The sequence below is a fragment of the Drosophila busckii genome, chromosome 2L (assembly GCF_011750605.1).
Source record: "Drosophila busckii strain San Diego stock center, stock number 13000-0081.31 chromosome 2L, ASM1175060v1, whole genome shotgun sequence".
NCBI classification, from domain to species: Eukaryota; Metazoa; Arthropoda; class Insecta; order Diptera; family Drosophilidae; genus Drosophila; species Drosophila busckii.
The window spans coordinates 10,064,789-10,085,690 of record NC_046604.1 but is presented as its reverse complement, the minus strand read 5'-3'; the positions used below and the strand labels follow the sequence as shown (position 1 = coordinate 10,085,690).

At 41.0% G+C, this 20,902-nt stretch overlaps 2 protein-coding genes across 3 annotated transcripts in view; both read left to right on the top strand.

The window, feature by feature from the left end:
* Positions 1 to 20,902, top strand: part of LOC108607922 — a 64,177-nt gene that overhangs the window by 9,618 nt on the left and 33,657 nt on the right. The window contains exons 2-6 of one of the 2 annotated variants that reach the window (XM_033294972.1): positions 4,458 to 5,204; positions 11,112 to 12,300; positions 13,758 to 13,856; positions 14,147 to 14,273; positions 14,370 to 14,466. In XM_033294972.1, coding sequence (XP_033150863.1) covers positions 4,500 to 5,204; positions 11,112 to 12,300; positions 13,758 to 13,856; positions 14,147 to 14,273; positions 14,370 to 14,466 — 2,217 coding nt within the window. In that variant the 5' untranslated portion in view covers positions 4,458 to 4,499. Of the gene's footprint in view, positions 1 to 3,939; positions 5,205 to 11,111; positions 12,301 to 13,757; positions 13,857 to 14,146; positions 14,274 to 14,369; positions 14,467 to 20,902 lie in introns of both variants that reach the window. The other variant, XM_017999035.2, reaches the window with a different exon arrangement.
* LOC108607925 (caltractin) lies at positions 6,460 to 7,296 on the top strand. The gene has a single exon (XM_017999039.2). It carries the CDS (start codon positions 6,553 to 6,555, stop codon positions 7,117 to 7,119), a length of 567 nt encoding a protein of 188 aa, XP_017854528.2. The 5' UTR covers positions 6,460 to 6,552; the 3' UTR covers positions 7,120 to 7,296.

Sequence of the window (20,902 nt, the reverse complement as noted above, 5' to 3'; positions counted from 1 at the left end):
AGCTTTAAAATAAAATCTTCTAGGCCAATGCTCTGCGTATCTTTGAATTACAGAAATACTGTCTAAAATATTTATATATTTATAAAAGTTAAGACCTTAACTCTGTGACGCTCAAATAAATTACCAGCGTAGTGGAACTATTTTATCAAATTATTTTTTTATTCTCGGTACTAACAGCTTGACTTTTATTTGTTAAACATATTTTTGGCTCGTTTTTATGCGCTTTACCAATGATTTATTGAGCGAATTTCATTAATTTGCCGTGCTGTCATAAAAATGACAAAAGGCACATACCAACATCAGCAGCAGCAGCAACAACAACAATAAAAGTAGAAAACCAAAGGAAAAAAGTGAATAAAATAAAATAAATTTGATTGGCGCGCGTGTGTGCGTGCGTCGAATTGGTGTTAAACAAATTTTATAGCCCACCTATGCGCATATAAAGCTCATGCAGTGTGTGTCTGTGTGTGTGTGTGTGTGTTGGTGTGTATTTATGGCTTGCTGCCAGAAAACTCATTATATTTGCTGGCTGCTGGAATTTTAAAAAAAAAATATTTTACGCGCGTTTCGCGCTGTTTGGTTTTACAATGTCAAAAACACATGTTTCTTCGTTTCGCGCACACGTTACGTGTCAAAAATTAAAAGCATCAGCCGTGAGGCTGTTGTCTTAAACTCATAGATCGTGTTGAATTTATATTTGCAGTGGCAAATCGTAGGCATTACGTTCTGTTAGAGCAACAACTTAACAACATACTCGACGGCGCCCAAATAAGTATGCAATAGAAAATTGCGCTACGTTTCGTTGCGTTTCCTTTTGTATCTAATTTACGCGCGTTGCGTGCGCCAGCCCGCCCGGCGAGCGCATATTCCATTAAGTCTGCAGCTGCTTTTGCCATAATTCATGGGAGACGCACACACACAAAAGAAAAACATAAAGAGAGTCACAGATTGAGGCCATGTTAATTTGTAGGCCGCTGCAGGCGGAAGTCCTTTTTGGGTCTTTAAACGCAAATGAAAGGCAAAGCATAGCTTTTACTACTGCCATAAGCTCATGTATCATTTGCTCATGTCTCTCTCTCTGTGTGTGTGTGTGTGTGTGTTAATGCTTTGTGTGTGTGTGACTTACTCACTCTTTTTTATGTGTGCGCTGCTCTAAATTAGATTTTCATTTGTATGCGCTCATTGTTTGCTTTAAGCACTGCCTTCCCCTATATGCTGGAACCTTTTCGCAAATCTAAACTTAATCAATATATGTACATACTTATGGCATATACTGTATATACATTTATGCCAGCTCAGCTGCAAATCAAACAAACACTTTTGATTGGCATAGCCTAAGCTTTTTGCTTTAAAGTCAACTTATAGTCAAATATTTTTGCCACTTTCATGTCAGTCAATTGTCAATTTTGCTGCTTTTGATTAGCTTAACACCTCATATATTCAGCTCAGCATTTAAATAGCTCTATAGGCAGCACCTTGGGTGTGCTCTTGGCTTTATTGATTGACAGCGCAAATTCATTTGCGACGCCATTTGCGTTGCCAAAAAATATTTTCAGTTTACATTTTACTACGCAAACTTTTTGCCATAATCAATAGCAACTTTTTCAATAAGCAGTTTGGGCCAACAACAAAATGCCTATAATAATAGCGCAGATGCCTTCGCTAAACAGCCGAAAGTTTATGGCTTGGAATTCGAAGCAACTTGAGCTGCGAGTTTTAAAGCTGCTGGAAAATTTGAAAATCTTGTTTACTTGCGACTTTATTCAACAATATGCTGCATAACAATAGCGTTAAAGGCTAATGATGGAGCAATTTGAGGGCGTGGCATGCTGGCGTAATGCTATCAATAGCATACGCCCAATTACAAAATACAACAAAGTCAAGTACGAAAAGGCAACTTGGGCAAAAGTTTCAAGAGTCAACAACACACACGCACACGCAGCAGAAAGAAGAAGAAGAGACTGCAAGACAGACATGTGTATCTAACTATGTATATACTTTGATATATTTATCGCTGCTTAAGTATTTTTTAAGAAGTTTCGCCACAGCAACAACTTTTACTTTCTTCGCCGGGGCGACAACAAAACATTTTGTCTCTGACATATTTCGAGTGGCACTTCAACTTGTCAGACTCTTTTGCCTGATGTGTCTGGCTACCAGGCTCAGGTCCCACCACTTGCCAGTTCCCCTAGCAGCGCGCATTCCTTAGCGAAACTTTCGCCTAAGGCCTTAATCAACTTTGTATTTAGCTTAATGAGCCAATGTTATGAATTAATACTTTTGCACTCGGCGCTCTAAGCTAAAGACTCTTAAATGACTAACGAAACTTGCGTCATTTTTATAAAATTACGCAGGCATTTATTTATTTAGTGTCATGGACAGAGGGGTGAGCCTTACTTACCTCCAGAAGTTTTTATTTACATTCAAAATATTCTTTGGGCGCAATTTTTTTTTAGCATTTATTATAAACAGCATTGATATAATTGTTGTGGATTGCGCCTCATAATTTATTAACTTTTATGTATAATAATAAATTGAATTTTTTTAAAACAATTTTATATTTTACCCCCTGGGCAGTATATATAATAATTTTTACCATCAATTGGTGATATAGGTTAACGGTTAAATGAACACTTTTCTGTTATCCATTAATCGCTCAACTTATTTTGTGATAATGCAAGTATTTGTTTGAGTTGACTCTACATTAAATAAGGTTCTTTTAAAATTTGATTAAATTTATCTAGATTACGATAAGAAATGTTTTTCAACTGTATTAGCAATTCAGCTATTCTTATAAATAAAATAATATAATACAAATTGATTAATCACAATATAATGCAATTGATTTTGAATCAGATAATGCTTAGCTAAGTCTAAGGACAGTCTCAGTTTCTCCCTGCACTCAAAATATTTATTTATATTGCTCAGCCACATCGTACGCAGCGCTTAGAGAGCGCAACAAAACGGCGACGCTCACACTCAGTCCCAACAGCACTAAGCGATCGAACGAAAGCGATGCTCTCACTAACCTAAGAGGGAACAGCAGTAGATTACAGAAGTGTATGGGTGTGGGAGGCTGGCAGGTAATCTAGGCCACTAAGCAGATCAGTTGTCTACTGATTGTTGGCGAGTGAATAATAATAATAACTAATTCGAATAATCTACTGACAATGAATCTAGAATTTAGCTGGTTCAACCAAGTGATTCTATAACACATTTATGACTCTAGTCCTCATTTCTTAATTTTGATTTGCTTTTAATAATAAAAATCACGCATTGCTCGCTGAAACTTTGAAATATTTTGCAAATATATTTAAAAAAAGAACATTAATAAATTTACTAGAGCGTACAGAAATACAAAATTAAAAAGTTCTTTTTCATATTTGAGGTAAATAAGATTGAATGAAAGCACAAATAATTAAAATGCGTTTTGAGGTCCATTTTATGATTTTTTGCTTTTGAGAATTAAAATTAACCATGCACAACAAAATGAGTAACCATTTGTTGAAAAAAAATTACTTTGATTGACTTGCAGGCTCAGCCGTTCAACTGCTGGTTTTAGTTTATTACATCAAATTTTTACATTTATTTCTTGAATTACATGAACTTAAAGCTTTCATTTTGTTAACTTAATTTTTTGAAAATTTAGTTACAATTGTGCAATTTTTGTGAGGGACTGAAATTCTTTAATTATTTAGCTATTTACCCAAGTGCTTAACGAAGCATTTTTACAACATTGCGGCTGGCAAACAAATAAATTGAAATATTTAACACTTAACGGCTTACAAGCAATCAAAAATCAATTAAAAGGCATTTGCCATGGAGATTTGGGTTTGTCTCGAATTGTTGCTCAATGGGCTCTCAGGCAAACAATGAATTAAAATACGCGCTACTCAACAAATATTTTTTACTCACTGTCTCTCTTTTATTTTTTTGCAGCTATTAGCAGCCACAGAAGTTGGAGTCTGGGTGGAGTGGAGTCTATTAAGAAAACAAACAGCGTGGCAGGCAAAACGAATTGCTAAGCGTTACGCCCAATGAGACGGCAACATATAGAGCAGAGCTGGCTTAGAGCTGGCAGCAGCTGCAGCACTTGACTGCGCCACAATACGAGAGAATATAGAAATCGAAAGTGAAGGCTGTAGCTGGAGCTGGCGACTGAAAGCGGATTGCGAATATTGGCGTATTGACATAAGGAAATCGTTAGACGAGCTTAGCCTGCTCCGCAAGCAAAGGCGACAAGGCGCATTTAAAATTAAAAATATATATAGATTACACTACTATATAGCTAGCTGACAGAGAAATAAATCCGTGGGCGTGTGTGCGTGTGTGTTATGCTTATGCTAATGCCAGTCAGCAAAGTCGCTCGTTGAATATTACATGAGCCTAGAGCAGCTAAGCTGAGCCAAGTGATGACAATAAGCTGCCAGAGCACCAGACACCACACAGCAACTTAGAGAGAGAGAGAGAGAGAGAGAGAGAGAGAGAGAGTCAGTGAGATGGGAAGCAATATGACAGAACTGCGGCGCTTGAATGGCTTGGAAGCGACACCGATAGCAGCAGCAGCTCCAACTGGACCTCGACTACATAAGCAGCACTCGCTGCGCGATCCACCGCAGGCCGCAGCACATGCTTTGCTCTTGCACTCGTTGGTCGATCATGGCTGCAATTTAAGCAGCGGTGGTAATAGCGCTGCCAGCACCACCAGCAGCAGCACCGCAACTGCGACCACAGCTCTTGGCTTGGCCAACAGCAGCGGACCGCGTGGCGTCGAATTCGACGAGCATGAAATTTATTATGTATCGCCTTCAAAGCGAAAAGCTGGCGTGGCGCCTGCGGCTGCGACGCCGCGTCCGGCCAATGCCTATGAAAACAACACAAGCAATCACAATGTGGTCACCTTTGCGGATTATGTCAGCGAGCGAGCCAACAGCTGCTCCTCGTCCACCTACTCGATGGCGCATCGGGGCTCGCTAAAGCGCCAAAAGGGGCGCAGCAATCAATCGCTCTGCAGCTGCGACGCCGGCGACGAGGCCCAACTGCAGCCGGATGCGGCGCGTCCGCTTTACGAATACAGCCTCGAGCGGCGACGCAAGACCCACACCTACAGCTGTGAGCAGAACGCACAGATACTCATGAGACTGGAGCGCGAACGTAATCGCAAATTATCCCTCACTTCCATATGCAACGAGCTGCAGCTTCAGGTAAGACTAACACACACGTTTCCCTCAACGTTTAACTTTATGCTGCCGCTGCCGCTGCCGCTGCTGCTGCTGCTGCTTCTGATGTAATTGTAATAAGCTCGAGCAGCTGCCAACTGCCTCAGCCACACACGTGCCTTGCATGTTTCTCTTTTAAACAGCAGGTTGGGGGTTGGGGGTTGGGTCAACATCAGCTTGTTTGGCCTGTTGCAGCCAAATTTGATAGGCAAACAATGCGCGGCACGTAGCACGCTCTGACATTGCGGCAGCTAGCACCTGCCAAGTGCCGTCGTTCGTCGTCGTCATCATTGTTTTGTTTGTTATTATTGTTGTTGCTGTCGTCTGTCTGTCCGCCTTACTTTGTTTTAGTTGGCAACACTACGCCACATTTGCCCGAGAACTTTGCTGCAGTTTATAGCAGAAAATTTACTTAGTTTGTTGCTTAATATTTAAATTAAATTCTGTTTGGCCGTTGCAAGACTTAAATTTTAATTGATCAGAACTTAATAGCGTGTAATATTTATAAAAAAGAATGCAATTGAAACGTTTATATTGTAAATCAGGAATTTACAAGCTGAACTGAATTTGAACTGAATTTCGTATAATAAAGAAATGTATTTATTATAAGTAAAAAAGTGCAAAGCAGCGGGCGCAGTCGACAATATGAGACGCTGTTTATACGTTAAATATAAACAAGCTACACATTTAATATAATAAATAAGAATAAATAGAATATACATCGACAATTCAAGAAAAAAGCTTTCGAACTTCTAATTTATAACATTATCTTAATTAAAATATTACTAGACAATAATCAATAAAATGCTGATGTAAGACAAATTTAATAAATACAACAAATATTAAATAAGTAAAATGATATAACATCAACATTTCAAAATAAATTCGACAATCGTAGCACAAACACGAACCTACTTAGGTTTGTGTCTTTGGTCTTTAGCTTTCAGTTACTCAAATTCAGACGCCTATACAGAAATACAGACTTGAGCTATATAGACTTGTCTTTATTGTAGGGCTAGCCCGCCTGTTTATCGAATATAAATAAAGTTTACTGACCCTTTGTGGCATTTTGGCTGTACAGGGTCAATATAAAGAAAAAAAACATGAGGATTGTAAAGCTTAGAACTATATCTTTTTTATATTTTTTACAACACAAATGATTTACAACAACAAAGTGTGCCACGCCCCCAAAGTAGGCAGCCCCCCAATGTAATACAATACGCACAGCAGTAAAAGTTTTTTCATAGAGTTTTGTGTACTCACTGTGAGCAGTGAGCCCCAAATTCAAAAGAAATAACATTTTCAACACTAAAAGGCATTAAATAAAAGGAAAATGGAGTCCTATGTGGGCAGCACCATGTCGACGGGCACGATTGTCTCCGGTCAATCGGGTCAGTCGGTGATGGGGGTGCGTCGCAGGGGCAAGAAGGTGCGCGCTCTGCCGACGTTCGATCTGTCGCTGGAGCAGAAGTGCGATATCAAAAAGGCATTCGATCTGTTCGATACCGAGTGCACGGGCTTCATTGAGGACAAGGAACTGCGCGTGGCTATAAGAGCGCTGGGGTTTGAGCCCAAGAAAGAGGAGATTAAGCTGATGATGGATGAGATCGATAAGGATAAGACGGGGCGCATAGCGTTCAATGATTTTTTGCATTTAATGCGTCTTAAAATGGCGGCCAAGGACACCAAGCAGGATATGTTGAAGGCGTTTTCGTTCTTCGATGACGATCACACTGGAACCATTTCGTTCAACAATCTGAAGCGCGTGGCCAAGGAGCTGGGTGAGAATCTCACCGACGAGGAGCTGCAGGAGATGATCGATGAGGCGGATCTAGATGGCGATGGTGAGGTTTGTCGCGAGGAGTTTCTTGCCGTGATGAAGAAAACAAATTTAATATAAATTCATTTAGTTTGAGAGTTGGTGGGGGGAACAGAGACACACAGACAAAGACACAAGGACTGCACTTAACATATTAATTAAATACTCTGCTCGCACTTGTTAATATTTCAGGCACAAGCAATAAGCACACCTGAAGTTTGGATATGCTGCGGTTCAATAAAGCGAAAAGCAAAGAAACTAAAGCGGCGCGCTCAAGCATTTTTAATTAAAAATACTTGGCAGCGCTGAAAGAGAACCTTGAGACGTGACCGCATTGAAAGCGAAGGGGGGCTGGGGTGTGGGCATTGCGTATGTTTTAAATTATTTAAAGCGCCCACAAGCTGTCACAATTAACACGTGGCCCAAAATGCCACAACCGCTGCACAATTATCTGCGCACCTCATTTGGGAGAGCTACAGCACTCGCTTTAGCTCTGGCATACTTTGCTTCTGTCCTGCCCCGAACACCGACCCCCAAGCCCCAGTTCCAGCTCAGGCGCTTGTCATGCATAACAAATCTCTTTGACACATTTGATGTATGTGCGTTGGCTTGGCCTGCAGGCTTTGGGGCAGGCAGCAGCAGCAGCACCCAGCAGCAGCTGCTGCTGCTGTTCCACTTGCAAGTTGTTGCAACAAATTGTGGCTGCAATTTGGTAGTTTGTATGCAAGAGTGAGTGTGGGTGAGCTCAAATGGCAAACATAACTTAAGAGCAACGTTTTGGAGTTTTTATTTACGCTATGCGTTTGCATTAAGCGCCATTTAGTTGTTTAGACTAGGCTTTAAATTCATCAAGTGCTTGCTGGCTTACGCAGCGTATGCGCAATTCATTTGCCAGACTGAGCTAAAAGCATTTGTCTTGTCTAACAACAGCATAAATCAGACGCACAATTGAGTGACGAATTGAGCAGTTGAAATCATTTCATTTGAATTTGTTTTCAAAACTTTAAACAAACTTTAAGCCAGACTGATAAAGTCGTAAAGCTAAAAGATTATTGGGGTAATTAAAAGCAGAAATAAGAAAAGCAGCAACAGCAACAGCAACAAAATCGAAACTTGTGCAGTTATAAAAGTTTTTGCTTATTGCTATGGCTAAATCGATTAATACTTATCGAAAGTGGGGGGAAGGGAGCAGCATAACCAACACTCAATTTTACGAACATTTAACTAAATACTCTGGCGGGTATTCCACAAAAAAAAATGGCAAGCAAGCAACAGAACAAGAACTCAAACCAAAATAGAAGTTTGAGCAACAGCTACGAAAAACGAGCATAAAAACTTTTTGCGCACAAACTACAAAACTGCCATAACTCAACATTACGCCCGACAAACGCAACACACACACACACACACACACACACACATAAGCATATTCGAAACGCTGAGCTGTAAAAATTTCGTTACTGTAATAAGAAAGTGTTGGGGGTAGGGGTAGACACTTGCATAGATGACGATAAAAAATTGCAGAAAATTGCAGCAAAGTAGAGAAAAAAGAATAAAAGTATATTATGAAATTTAAGTCGAGACAAAGACGCGCATAATTCATTGCGAAACTAAAGCGCATGCAAAATGGCTGAGCTACGGCCATCAAGGCTGCCCAAAATGTTATGAAAAAAAAAACTAAGCTAAGCTAAAAGTCGCGCTAAGAGAAGCGAACACGCACACACAGACATAATGAAAGCAGAAAAAAATTATAGTATACAAAAAATGGCGAAGGAGCAGTGCTTGTAAAAGGAAGCGGCAACTCTAAAAAAGGATGCAACGATATATCAAGCAATTTAATGCTCAAAAACGCAGAGCGAGCTGCGGCTTGCCGCGCAGCCCTGCCCCGCCCACTTTCCCCTGCCCACAAGCGCCAAGCGCTGCCGCAGCGCAGCTCCCACAGCTCATAAACATGGCGTCCAATTTGTGGCATAAACGCCAAATAAGCATATATGCTGTGTATATGTGTGTGTGAGTTTTTGTGTATATACTGTTGCATACTTTGGGGCGCAGTTAACGTGCTGGGAGTTATGCATATGCATATGCAGCTGGCGTAACGACTGCGCGCTCCGACAGGCACTCCCGGCAAAGAGCATGTTAAAGTGCATGCTTATGCTGCTGACTGGGACCTTTGGCTTTGGGCCTGCCTTTAATTAGTGAGCACTTGGCGAATTAAAGTTTTGCAGCAGCTGAAGCAAACTCCAGCGCAATAACAAAGCAAATTTAATGTGATTAGTTGCTGCTGCTGCTGCTGCTGCCAGTTCATACATCTATTTTAAATATTTACGCTGCCTAAAAGCAATTTGCTTTGTCTTGTGCCTTAGATTGTAACCTATCGAAGTATTAGGCTGCTCTCCATAATTGCCTATTAGAAAGTTATGAGCAAGAACAAAATGCCAAACTGCGCGCCTGGCCTTATCCCAACGACATCTCAGCCCAAATTACCCAAGAGCGCGCCTTCGACTAAGTAGTGCAGGCGACGTTACCGCAAATATATATTTATATTTGCATAAATTATATCACAAGTTCGGTCCGGGGCAGCCGACGACAGAAAAATTACCCAGCGTCCGTGTAATGAAAATATGAAAATTTCAATTTCCACTTAAGCAATGAACACGTTGTGACAGGAGGCAACAGGACCGACCAGCGGAGCAGCGCTGGTCACAAGGTGGCACAGCATTAACTAAATAAAAATAATCAGCAATGCTCAAAAAGGAAGAGCGAAAGACATGACAACAACAACAGCAACAACAACAACGCAGGCTTTGTGTGTAGACAAGCATAAAGCAATCAAAATTCAAAGGAAATTTTTATTAATGTCAGTGCGTTCCGTTTCGGCCAGACGCATAAAAATAAAAACCAAATCAATGCAAATGTATTTCGCCCCCCAAACCGAATTCAATTTCATACACCCAAGGGCAACAACGCTGTGTGCTCCTAAGCTGATGACCAGTGTTGTCGCAGACTCGCTGATGAGCTGCTGATAGATGAGCAAAGTAAGGGAAAAAATAAAGTACAAGGGACAGAAAGCGAAATAGACAATATTATCAGAAAAGTAATCAACTAAAAATTCAATAATTTATTTATTTAATTCTAATAGTATCCGAGTACAACCAGAAACTGAAATATATATACGAATAGATAGAAGTCATTTTATAGTTCGAATTGGTGCTCAAGAAATAAATATAAATAAAATAAATATACAATGAATACTGCACTATATTTACAACTAAAAAGTGCTGCAGTAATCTGTTTATGTACTATAGAAATTTCATATATCGAAAGTCTTAATTTGACTTATTTTACAAATACTGCAAAAGGGATAGGCAACCAAAAGAGAAAGGCTGAGCTTCCGGCTAGGGCACAGATTAAATTAATTCGACTCAAAGGCAAATAAGTATAGATCTATCTGGAAAAAAGCTAAAACGACAACAATGCCCATGACAATAATGTTGCTGCTGTTGCTGTTGCTGCTGTTGGTGATGACGATGATGATGACGTTGCCTGACCGTAGCAAATTCAATTATGTTGCCGTCAAGCCGGACGCACTTAGATGGCTAACTTCGAGCCTGGGCTAAACCTTTTCTTTCGAATGCCCCTTTTATTTATTTTCTTCTTTTTTGGCACTTCTCTCTTATGTGCTCGAGTGTGTATCGCACACACTGCACGCCTTTGAGTCCATGGCGTAATTAAATTTCATGTAGCTAGTGGGAAGTCGAAGTCTCATTGCAGCTTCTATGGCAAGTCCATAAATCTGCTTGAGAGGAAGAAAGCAAGCTGCGTCTGTGTAGCAAGTGCATAAAATTGATTAAAGTTGATTTGAGCTGCTATGCTATGATTAGGGCGACTGCTTTATAGGCGGGCGGGCGCACGTATGGGGCTGAGATCCAAGCAGCTGCTGCTGCTGCTGCTGCTGTCTATTGATTTAATATAATTTCCGCTTTTGCAGTGGCAACAGCTGCTGGTGTATCAATTTGTTTAACTGCTTGTAGCTGTAACTGTAACTGTAAATGCTTCTTCTTCTTCTCTTGTAGAGTGACACGCCCAGCTTGTCGGATGTGGAAAGCATACCACCAGTGCCGCCGCCGCCAGCCCTCAAGCGAAATGGCAGCATGCGTAGTCTGCGTTTGCTGCAACAGCTGCAGCCAACAACAGCAGCTGCGAATGGCAACCACAAGCCAAGCAACAACAACAACAACAACAACTTGGCATTGGGCATGGCTCAGCTCTGCAGCAGCGATCTGCTGGAGGACTGCACCAAGACGGCGCTGGATGACTGCGCGGCAAGTTTGCTGAAGTGCAATGGCAATGGCAATGTCAATGCCAAACCGGATCTGTGTCAGTTGACTAGCAATGGCAGCCACGCCCACAAGCCGCAAAAGCAGCACAAGCAGCCTGCCCCGCCCTTTGCCGCCCACGAGGCCGACAACATATTCACGCCTCATGCGCAAAAATCAGACCCCAGCCTCTGCTTCGTGCCACCCAGCAAGGCTGCAGCGACAGCGGCAACTGTTGCCGCCGTGCCTCCGAGCAAATATAATACAATCGGACCGAGCAGCGACTATGCGCGCCACTTGGCCCACTACAGTCGCTATCTGCAGAAGCAGCATCAGCAGCAGCAACTCGCTCACTTTCAGCAGCAGCGCTGTCGCTGCTTCTCACAATCATTGCTCAACTTTCCGAGCAATCAACAGCAGCAGCAGCAGCAGCAAGCTCCACGGCAAGGTGTGTTGCAACAATTGACGCAGCAGCCCGCACAGATCTTTCACACCGGCAGCATGGACTGGACACTGCCAATTAATAGTCGCAGCTTTGGCAATTTAGCGAACATTGAGGGCAGCAGTTGCCGCCTGCCGTACCAGAAAATGCAGCAATCCTCGGGGCTGGCAAGCTCGAATTTCACGATGAACTCCTTTGATAGCGCCAACAGTGGCGGGCTGCTTAAAGAGCGAGAATCTCAGCCCACGTTGCATAGCACGCATCATCATTATCATCCGCACAATGTGGCACATACCTTGCTGCAACATCATGCGGCAGCGGCAGTGGCAGCGTCAGGTGGCAGCCATGCACGCGCACATGGCCATGCCCATGGACATGGACACAGCCTGCCCGGCACACCGCAGAAACATCATCAGCTCCACTCGAGCGTTACCAGCATTATGCCATGGAAGCATCGACAGTGCCCCAGTCGCGGCTCATCGAGCTCGGGCACAAATTCGTTTCGTAAGTACACCAAGGGCTGACACAAAGTAAAGGGAAATTTTAAAAATTATTTTCTTATTTTTTTGAGTAAAAATCTTTAAAACTATTACTCGAAGCTTTCATTTAACAAAATAGTTTTCTATATTATAATACAAATATTTTGAGGACATAAATAATTTCATAGCTTTCTTATGCCTAATCTTTACTTATTAGGAATATAATGAAAACATCAAATTTTTTTCTGATAGCCAGAATGATCAAGCTATCCGAGTTTAAAACCAATATGGCCGACTTTCAAGTTTCAAACCAATACCTTTTAACTTTTTAGTTTGTTTCTATATAACTTTGACTTTAAGAAAATAAATCGTTTAAAGCAAACCGAATTAATCTATGATCCTAAGCTGATACTGGCATTGATGTAAATTTATTTTGGTTCAATAATTTTACTAATTAGTAATTGAAATTCCAAGTAAATAGCAATTAAAACACACATAGCATTGGCTTGACTACAAACAGATGAAGAGCAACTCGATATTTCCAGCTAAAAGCTGCAGCCCTGGTTACCAGGTTGCCCAGCACTGCATTTGCCGCACGTTCTACTCACCTTTGGTGGCCGTAGCCCACTTCACTAAGCGCACTAAGCCCACTGCCCACTCCCCACAGAGACGGCAGCAGACAATTGTATTTAGTCGTTAACGTTTGATTGCATCCCCATGCTACATGGGCCGCGCTTAATGCTAAACGCTGCCCAATGCCCGCATGAGTTTGCACTGTGTGTGCGCTCGTCAGGATTCGTTAGCCGCGCTGTCATGTTAAATTTATGCAAATCGCAGATGCCTGTTAACGTTGCCAATGCAGTAGTGGGGCAGTGGCACTGGCAGTGGCAGCTTCAGTATGCTGCATGCAACATGCTTAGCGCTAATTTACGCTGATGCGTTTTTCGCCTCAATTGAGCTACTACTACTACTAGTGGAGAGTAGTTGCATAATTGCATTCGTCTATGCAGCAAGTGTCTCAATTACTTACATGCATATTGCATGGCTCATAAGCCTGGGTGGGAAGCTTAGCGCTGCTTCATTTATCAAGTCGATGAAATTGACAAGCTCGAGTCGCAGTCTGGAGTCTGGAGTCTGGAGTCTAGTCAAGCCAGGCCAATTCTGCTTAAACGTTTAACTAACCATATTTCCTGATTATCTCTTTCTTTTCTTCTGCTTACACACTGATGGATAAACGTTGTTGTTTACAACGCTCCACTATGCTTGTTATTGTTGCTGTAATCAATGCCACTGTCACGGCAATTTGCACACACACGACAACAACAACAACAACAACCGACTTGGCATCGAACTGACAACAACAACAACAATATATACAACTAACCATGGTCATCATCATGAATGCTGATGGCATGCTATTGCTGCTACTACTGCTGCTTGGTTCATTTGCAACGCTGCGTATACGTAACGTATCGTGCATAGGATTCGATGCTGCCAAGCATTGGCTGGCAGTCAGCTCGATACTCCTGATAATTGGAGCTGCCAGTGTGGCAGTGCCGTTGGCTCTACGTGTGGCAGCAAGTGAGTAGACCTCAGTTCTCAGTTCTCAGTTAAAAGCAACAGCGAGACGCTCTCATGCTTGAGCTGAGCTCTCCCTTAGCTTTGGCTATCCATAGACAATAAATCAATTACGCCATAACCCATACAGCACATCAAACTGTCTGCACAACGCTTTAGCTTTAGCTTTAGTGCTGCTGCCTGCTCTTCGCTGAATGTTTGTGTGTGTGTGTGTGTGTTGATGCATTTAAGTTAGTTAGTATCTAACACTTCACATCTCTTTCTCTCTCTCTCGTTCACGCCGATTTGCATAGGTGCACCGTTTGAGGAGCGTTTACGCGTTGCCGTGCAGCTGTTGGATCAAGTGCCTTTAATCGATGGGCATAATGACTTACCATGGAATATACGCAAGTTCCTGCACAATAAGCTCAATGACTTCAAGTAAGCTACTGCAATTCATAGCTATATCTTTCTATATCTATATTTATATCTCTTTGCTTTTATTAATTTTTCTGCTGCTTTTTTGTTTGCGCGCAGCTTTGATGAAGACCTGCGCAATGTTGCGCCCTGGGCGCGCAGCCATTGGAGCCACACGGATTTAACGCGACTGAAGAAAGGACGCATATCAGCACAGGTGAGTGAGCTTTCTATAGCAACAACACAGCAGCTGCAGGCCCTAAGGCTCATTATTATTATTGCTGCCGAAGCGATAATTGGCAGCTAAATTAAAAGCAAGTTAAAGCTCATCGGGTACTTATGACTTGCTGTGCAGTTGGCCACATAATTTAGAAAAAATATATCTAAGATTAATTTGTATAAATATGAATGTTTGAATCTTTAGACTTGCTCTGCAGTTAGGCATATAATTAATAAATTAGTCCTAGCCTCAACAATAGTTCGATAGATTAATATCAAACCTTGATTATTTATCAATTTATTTTCAAGAAATACATAATGACTATTCAATCTTCGAGAGTCAAAGGTTTCTTATTTAGATTAATATTTATAAAAATGTATATATGTATATCTATAATAAAATAATTTGTCGATTCACTGAACATACATTGAACAAGAATAGTATTCTCTTAATTATTAGTCTAACAATTTAGTCTCCATTTCTCTTTCCAATCGCCTTATGCTATAGAGTATCTGATTGCGTCCTAATATCACTTTCACGCTTATTTTTTATCTCTACACATTTACCCGCTTGTGCTTTTTGCTCTTGCATTAGTCCAGGTGCTGGCCAGCAGCTGCTTGAAAATTAATTATGACCCACTTATGAAGCCCCACATTGCCGCCTCGTCGACGCAGCGTCAATTATTTTTAGCGCCCTCTCTAGTTGGCCGCTACTTGAAAGCTGACTCGGCTAATTGGCCATCATTGATTTCATAAGCGCCATTTATACTTTAAATCGTTTATCAGGCACCTGCGCTACTCAAACTCAAGTATACAGATTCAAGTCTAAGCTGCTACCTATAAATTGAGTGCGGCTTAGGGAAATTGCAACTTCCGCGCAACATAAACACACAAAACTTGACATCAATTAACAGCATCGAAGCCATACTTTACACAGAACGTAGCTCGACAGCATTTACAATTAGCCAAGCAGCCAAGCCTGCAGTTCAGCAGCAGAAAGCACCAGAAATTGATGCAATAAGTTTTGGGTGCGCAACTCATCGAACCATTGCCGCTTTGGGCAGCGAACTTTGCTGAGAGTTTGCGTCGCATGTCTGGGGGGAATTGCAACTAAAACTCAAGTTGTGCCTAGCACGTGCAGGAAAGTGTTAAGTGCTAATAAGCATCGACTTTCGGCATCGGCGCCATGAAAGTCACTGAAACACCTCCGCACAGGCATTGGCATTGGCACAGTCAAAGTCACGTCATATGCGCGCGTAATTAAATTGAGTGCAACATCAGCATGCCCTGCAAAAGAGAGAGGGAGAGTTTCAATGGGAGTACAATTCAAAGCTAAGAGCTGCCGAAGATACTCAGGTAAAATTCATAAGACATGGATTTTTGATAAAGACAATACTTATACCTAATTTTTGTAGCATACATTAGTGAGTTATCCTTAGATCATTGCTTAAGATCCATTGATTGTCCCAGAATTTTTATATATATCAAGTTCTTTTTGTAGAGTAATTAATAATACAAGATTTTGGTGTACTTCGAACATGCTCGATACTTATGCTTATCGATATACATATATGATTTGATATACATTTCAATAATTTCCTGCATAGAGTCAATACACAAATTCAATTTATCAGTAGTGCCAAATAAATCTTTGGATATTATAGTCTGAAACGTAGAAGTTACAGCCTTTTCAGAGATTTTATTGCTTGGAATATTAACTTATGAATCTAATTGAGGCATCTTAGTCGGCTAAGACCGGCTGAGAGCTAATGTTGGGTTGATTTAATATTCTGTGGCAGAGTATGAGCGCGAATTCCAAGCTAGCCGAATAGACCTTTCTGTCTGCCTGTTTACAGGATATTCCTACCAAGAATACCTACAAATGTTGACTTATTTGAGTGTTGTGGCTTTTCACGAGCGCAGGCTACGCTTTATTGCGCCACCAGCTGCAATTACCTGTTAGCCGAGGCGACAAACAACAACAACAACAAGTTAAGAAACAACAACAGCAAGAAATTTATGGTCATGACCGAGGTTGCGAGTACAGTCAGAAAATCGCGTGAGCAAATGCTAAAATTGCAAGCAGCCTGGGGCCAAATGGCAGTCAGTGGGCGAGGTGGAGCATTGGGAAAAGTTAATTTTCATTATGCTTGAAACCTTTTGAAATGTTGCCTCGCCTTGCCGGCAATTGCTTTGTTTGCCAAGTACACGTGTTGAATACGTAACGTTGCATGCAATTGGCTGCACAATCTGTAAGATTGCAGCTCTAGTAGTTGCCGTTGCCTTTGGTTGGGCCAAAAGTGTTGATTTGCCGTGTTGATTTATGAACTTTCTTTGCATGCGCAATTTGCCAAAAAGTCACGTACAGCTGGTTTAGCATTTAAAATGTGCGCACTTTGATTTATGTGCAGCAAGTTTGCTTTGCTGTAAAGAAAAAACAAAAAAACCAAAGCAACAAAATGGAGTAAAAAACTAAAATAAATCTAATTAAATTCTTGAGCTGAAAACTTTGCAGCAACTGGCTACACTAACGAACTGCTTGACAACATGTTTCAACAATTGTTGCACAAACAGCAAACGTGCCACAAATGCGCGACACAGCTCACAGATTTTAAAGACAAGCCCAAAATCACGTTTAGGCCATAAAGCGCAGCACGGCAACATTTACAGCCGCTTTAGCGCCCAACAAAAATACACATAAATAAAATAAAAATATAAAGCTCTCTCTAGCTGTTGCAAGATGCAGAATTGTGCAACAAAAGCAGTTAAAATGTTGCAGCCCATCAGACTGCAGACTGGGGAAATCTTGACTCAAAAACTATGTGTAGTAGCTTCTGGGCTGGCAGTCCGTGTGCCAGGACATGAACACGGAAATGTCATGTTATGGTTGCCTGCATGGCCGACTGCTGTTGCCTGTTGCCTAATAGAAAGTACACACACACACACACACACACATAGATAGCCACACACACACGGACACAGACAGACTGAGAGTTGCAGGATGTGCCCGCTACGAACTGCGCCCGTTGCCATGTTGTAATCTCAGCCAGGACACGAGCACAGAACGTTGCCGCATTCAGCAAACATGCTACGGTAGCCTCAGCCTCAGCCTCAGTCCCAGCCCCAGCAGCAGTTGCTAGCGGGCGTTTTTTGAAAAGAGTGTACGCTGTTTTAGCTGTTGGTGGTTTTTGTTTTCTGTTAGTGGCTTTTGTCGGTTTGTGCAATTGGACAGCGCTTATCTTGTGTGTTGCCCATTGCCAGCAAATTTATATTTACTTTTAAAAAGTATTTAGTGTTGGTTTAGACAACACACACACACACATTAGACCCACAGGCTGCTGCTGTTGCTGCGGTCAGTAATGGTTTCCTCTTTTTTATATTTGTCTGTTTTTTTTTTTTAGGTTTTGGCTTACGGTTTATGTTCAAGTGGTTTTTAGGCTGTGTTAATTTTTTTTGGCAAGAGATTTGTACAAGTCTTTTATTTTTAATTGCAATTCGGTTGCTTGTTGAAGTCTCCGCAGTCCAAGCGACATAAATCAGTTGGAAATTATTGCAATGAAGAACCGAAGAAGAGAATTACATTTGATTTTAAGAACAGATTTATTTACAGAAGTTTAGCTATGGTCACATATGAATGTAATCTCGACTTGCTTGCTCCACAATTAAGCTTTTATGCAATCAATAAAATGTTATTAAATACAACAAATACAATCTTTAATACAAACTTGTACGTTAGCTCTCATGCTTTGAACATAATTAGCTTAATTGCAGACTTGTTGAATAGTTTGGTCATGCATCTAATAATATTGTACTAAATTTAATAAAAATATTTGTAAACTTTCTTTTGCTTTAAATTTGTGGCTAATTTTCTAAAACGCATTGTTTTTAAACAAACCGCTTATATAAACTGGGGCATTTTATAACAAATTAATTTAAAATATTCTATCTTGAATATTAAGTATAGACAATATGTTGAATTCTATTTTCTTGCTTTACGATACAAAAGCTAAAGAAAAATGCAAAAAACAAATAAAAAAATGTTTCTAAACTATGCTTATATATAAATAATACTTATTTTCTTTAACTTATATTTGTGTTGAATGAAATTCATACTCTGATTTTTATTTCAATAATTACGAAGCAATGAAACGTACAACAAACCGGTTACTTGCATTGAGATTTTTATATCAAAAGAATTGCTGCTTAGCATATGTTTATTTATATAAAATATTTATTGATTGAAAAGTATATATAAATTCAGCTTCTGTTTCCAAAATGAATTGCATTGATCTTTATTAGCCAAAAGCAACAGCTTAGCTTGAGATCTCCCATACTATATTAATAAAACGTCTGTCAACTGCAATTAAGAGCATAAGGCTGACTTAAATGTTAGGCTTAGGCTCACCAGAAGATAAATTTGCACATCAATTTTTGACTAAACGTCAATATTTAATGCAGAGCAAATCAAATATTAATTTAAGCTAAGGCGGCTGTTTGACTTTTGCTCAAGCAAATATTAAATATTTATTTTCATAAGCATGACGCACACACACACAGACACCCGCACAGTTGATGGCAGAAATTTATTGTTGTTGGCTATAAATCTGCCATGCAAAAGCCACAAGCAACAGCTGCATTTATATATGTGTTATATATGTGTGGCAATGTCATCAGCTTGCCGCAACCGCAAGACGCACACACACACATATTGAGGCACGTGCAACCCATTCATAGCAAATCACGCGCAAAGAGCAACAACAACAACGACAACAACAGCGAGAGCAACAGCAATTCAAAGGCATTCACAATTAACTTGCAGCCAAAATGTTGTCCTTGGGGCATAACGCCAACGAACCAGCAACGAGCCAACGAGCTACTGCTGCGACACTTGCTGTTGCTGCTGCTGTTGTTGTTGCTCTTGTTGTTGTCCTTGCTGCTGGCTGCGTCAAACAAGTTTAAATATTAATATGCTTTGAGCCAACAATGCTGATGATGATGACAATAATGGCGCTCCTGTGGCGTCTGCTAAAGCTGAAGCTACAGCTACAGATGCTGCTAGGACATCAGTGCAGAAGGACAAAGAGCAGGAGCGTTGCCGTTGCCGTCGCCGTTGCCATTGAGACGTTGCTGACGACACTTTGGCGAATGCTCTCTCGCTCCACATGCGGCCAGGTGGGGCTGCTAATGGCAAAGTGCCATGCTTAAACACACTTGAAGCGCTTTGAAAGCAAATACACAAAACAGCGACGCCTTCAACTCTCACTGCCACTGCCACTCCCACTCCCACTCCCACTCCCAGTCCCACTACTTTGCTTTGACGTTTACAACGTTGCCCCAGCGCCCACTTGGGCCTAGCTAACAAACAAAGGCACTCAGCCATTGTAAAATTATAGCTCTGTGTGCATACTTGTGTGAGTCAGTGTGTGTTAGCTTGTGAAACTGAAACTGGGCAACAGGTGCCTCAGCTGCATAAGCGAAAATATTTCTGCTGCCAGCTGTTGTTCTAGCTCATGCCGTTCAACATTGCGCATACGCCACATTACCTGTTGCCGCCTGTGGCTTAAATCAATTTTCATCGTCACAATGCTTTTTATATCTGTTGCTACTTAAATCGCGGCTGAACTAAAGTATTTCCAACTACAAAGCAAAAATGTTTGGTGTGTATCATAACGAAACGCATGAACGCGTCGAAATTTCATGCATGTTGTTTATCTTAACTCAAAGCAGCAGCCACATCAGCGATTATAATCTTTAATGTTATTGTGAACTAAGCAAGTCTTGTTTGCTTTAGGCTTTAGCTAATGCCTTGTGATGTCAGAAACTGCTTTAAGATTAAGTTGCGGCACCTTCAATGGCTTCAGTCAGGTTTAGCTAAAATTAATTGAAATTACAGTAGACTCTTGCTCAAAGAACTTGCTTCCATATAAGTTAATATAAACTTTTATTAAATCATATATAATTTTCTTCTAAATTACTGTTTGGTCATGCAAGACCAATAAGTGTAACGCCTCAGCTACGAACAGCTGATCTGGCTTAATATCGTAGTTTGGATTTGCACAGCGGTGCTCGCGCGCTCTCTTCATTCGCTTACATTCTAACAAGCTCTTCTTTGTGAGTGCGTTCGGCACTGCACTAATAAAAGATCGCGCTCTCTTTGTGCGTGCCCACTAATTTCTTTTGTCTAGCACTTGCCTTCTGTACAGCTGCACTCTCACTTTCGTTTGATCTTTGTCTCATAATTTTCGCACTCTCAATTGTATAAGATTTAAATGCTTGGCCTTAGCCTGTTGCTTAGGGCATTTTTTGGCAGTTCGTCAACTCCATCGATCGATCGACTGCTTATCTTATTGCACTTTGCTTAACACATTTTTGTCTAATTCGAGGCAAAAATCGATATAGAATTAATACAAACAAATTAGTGAATAATTATAATA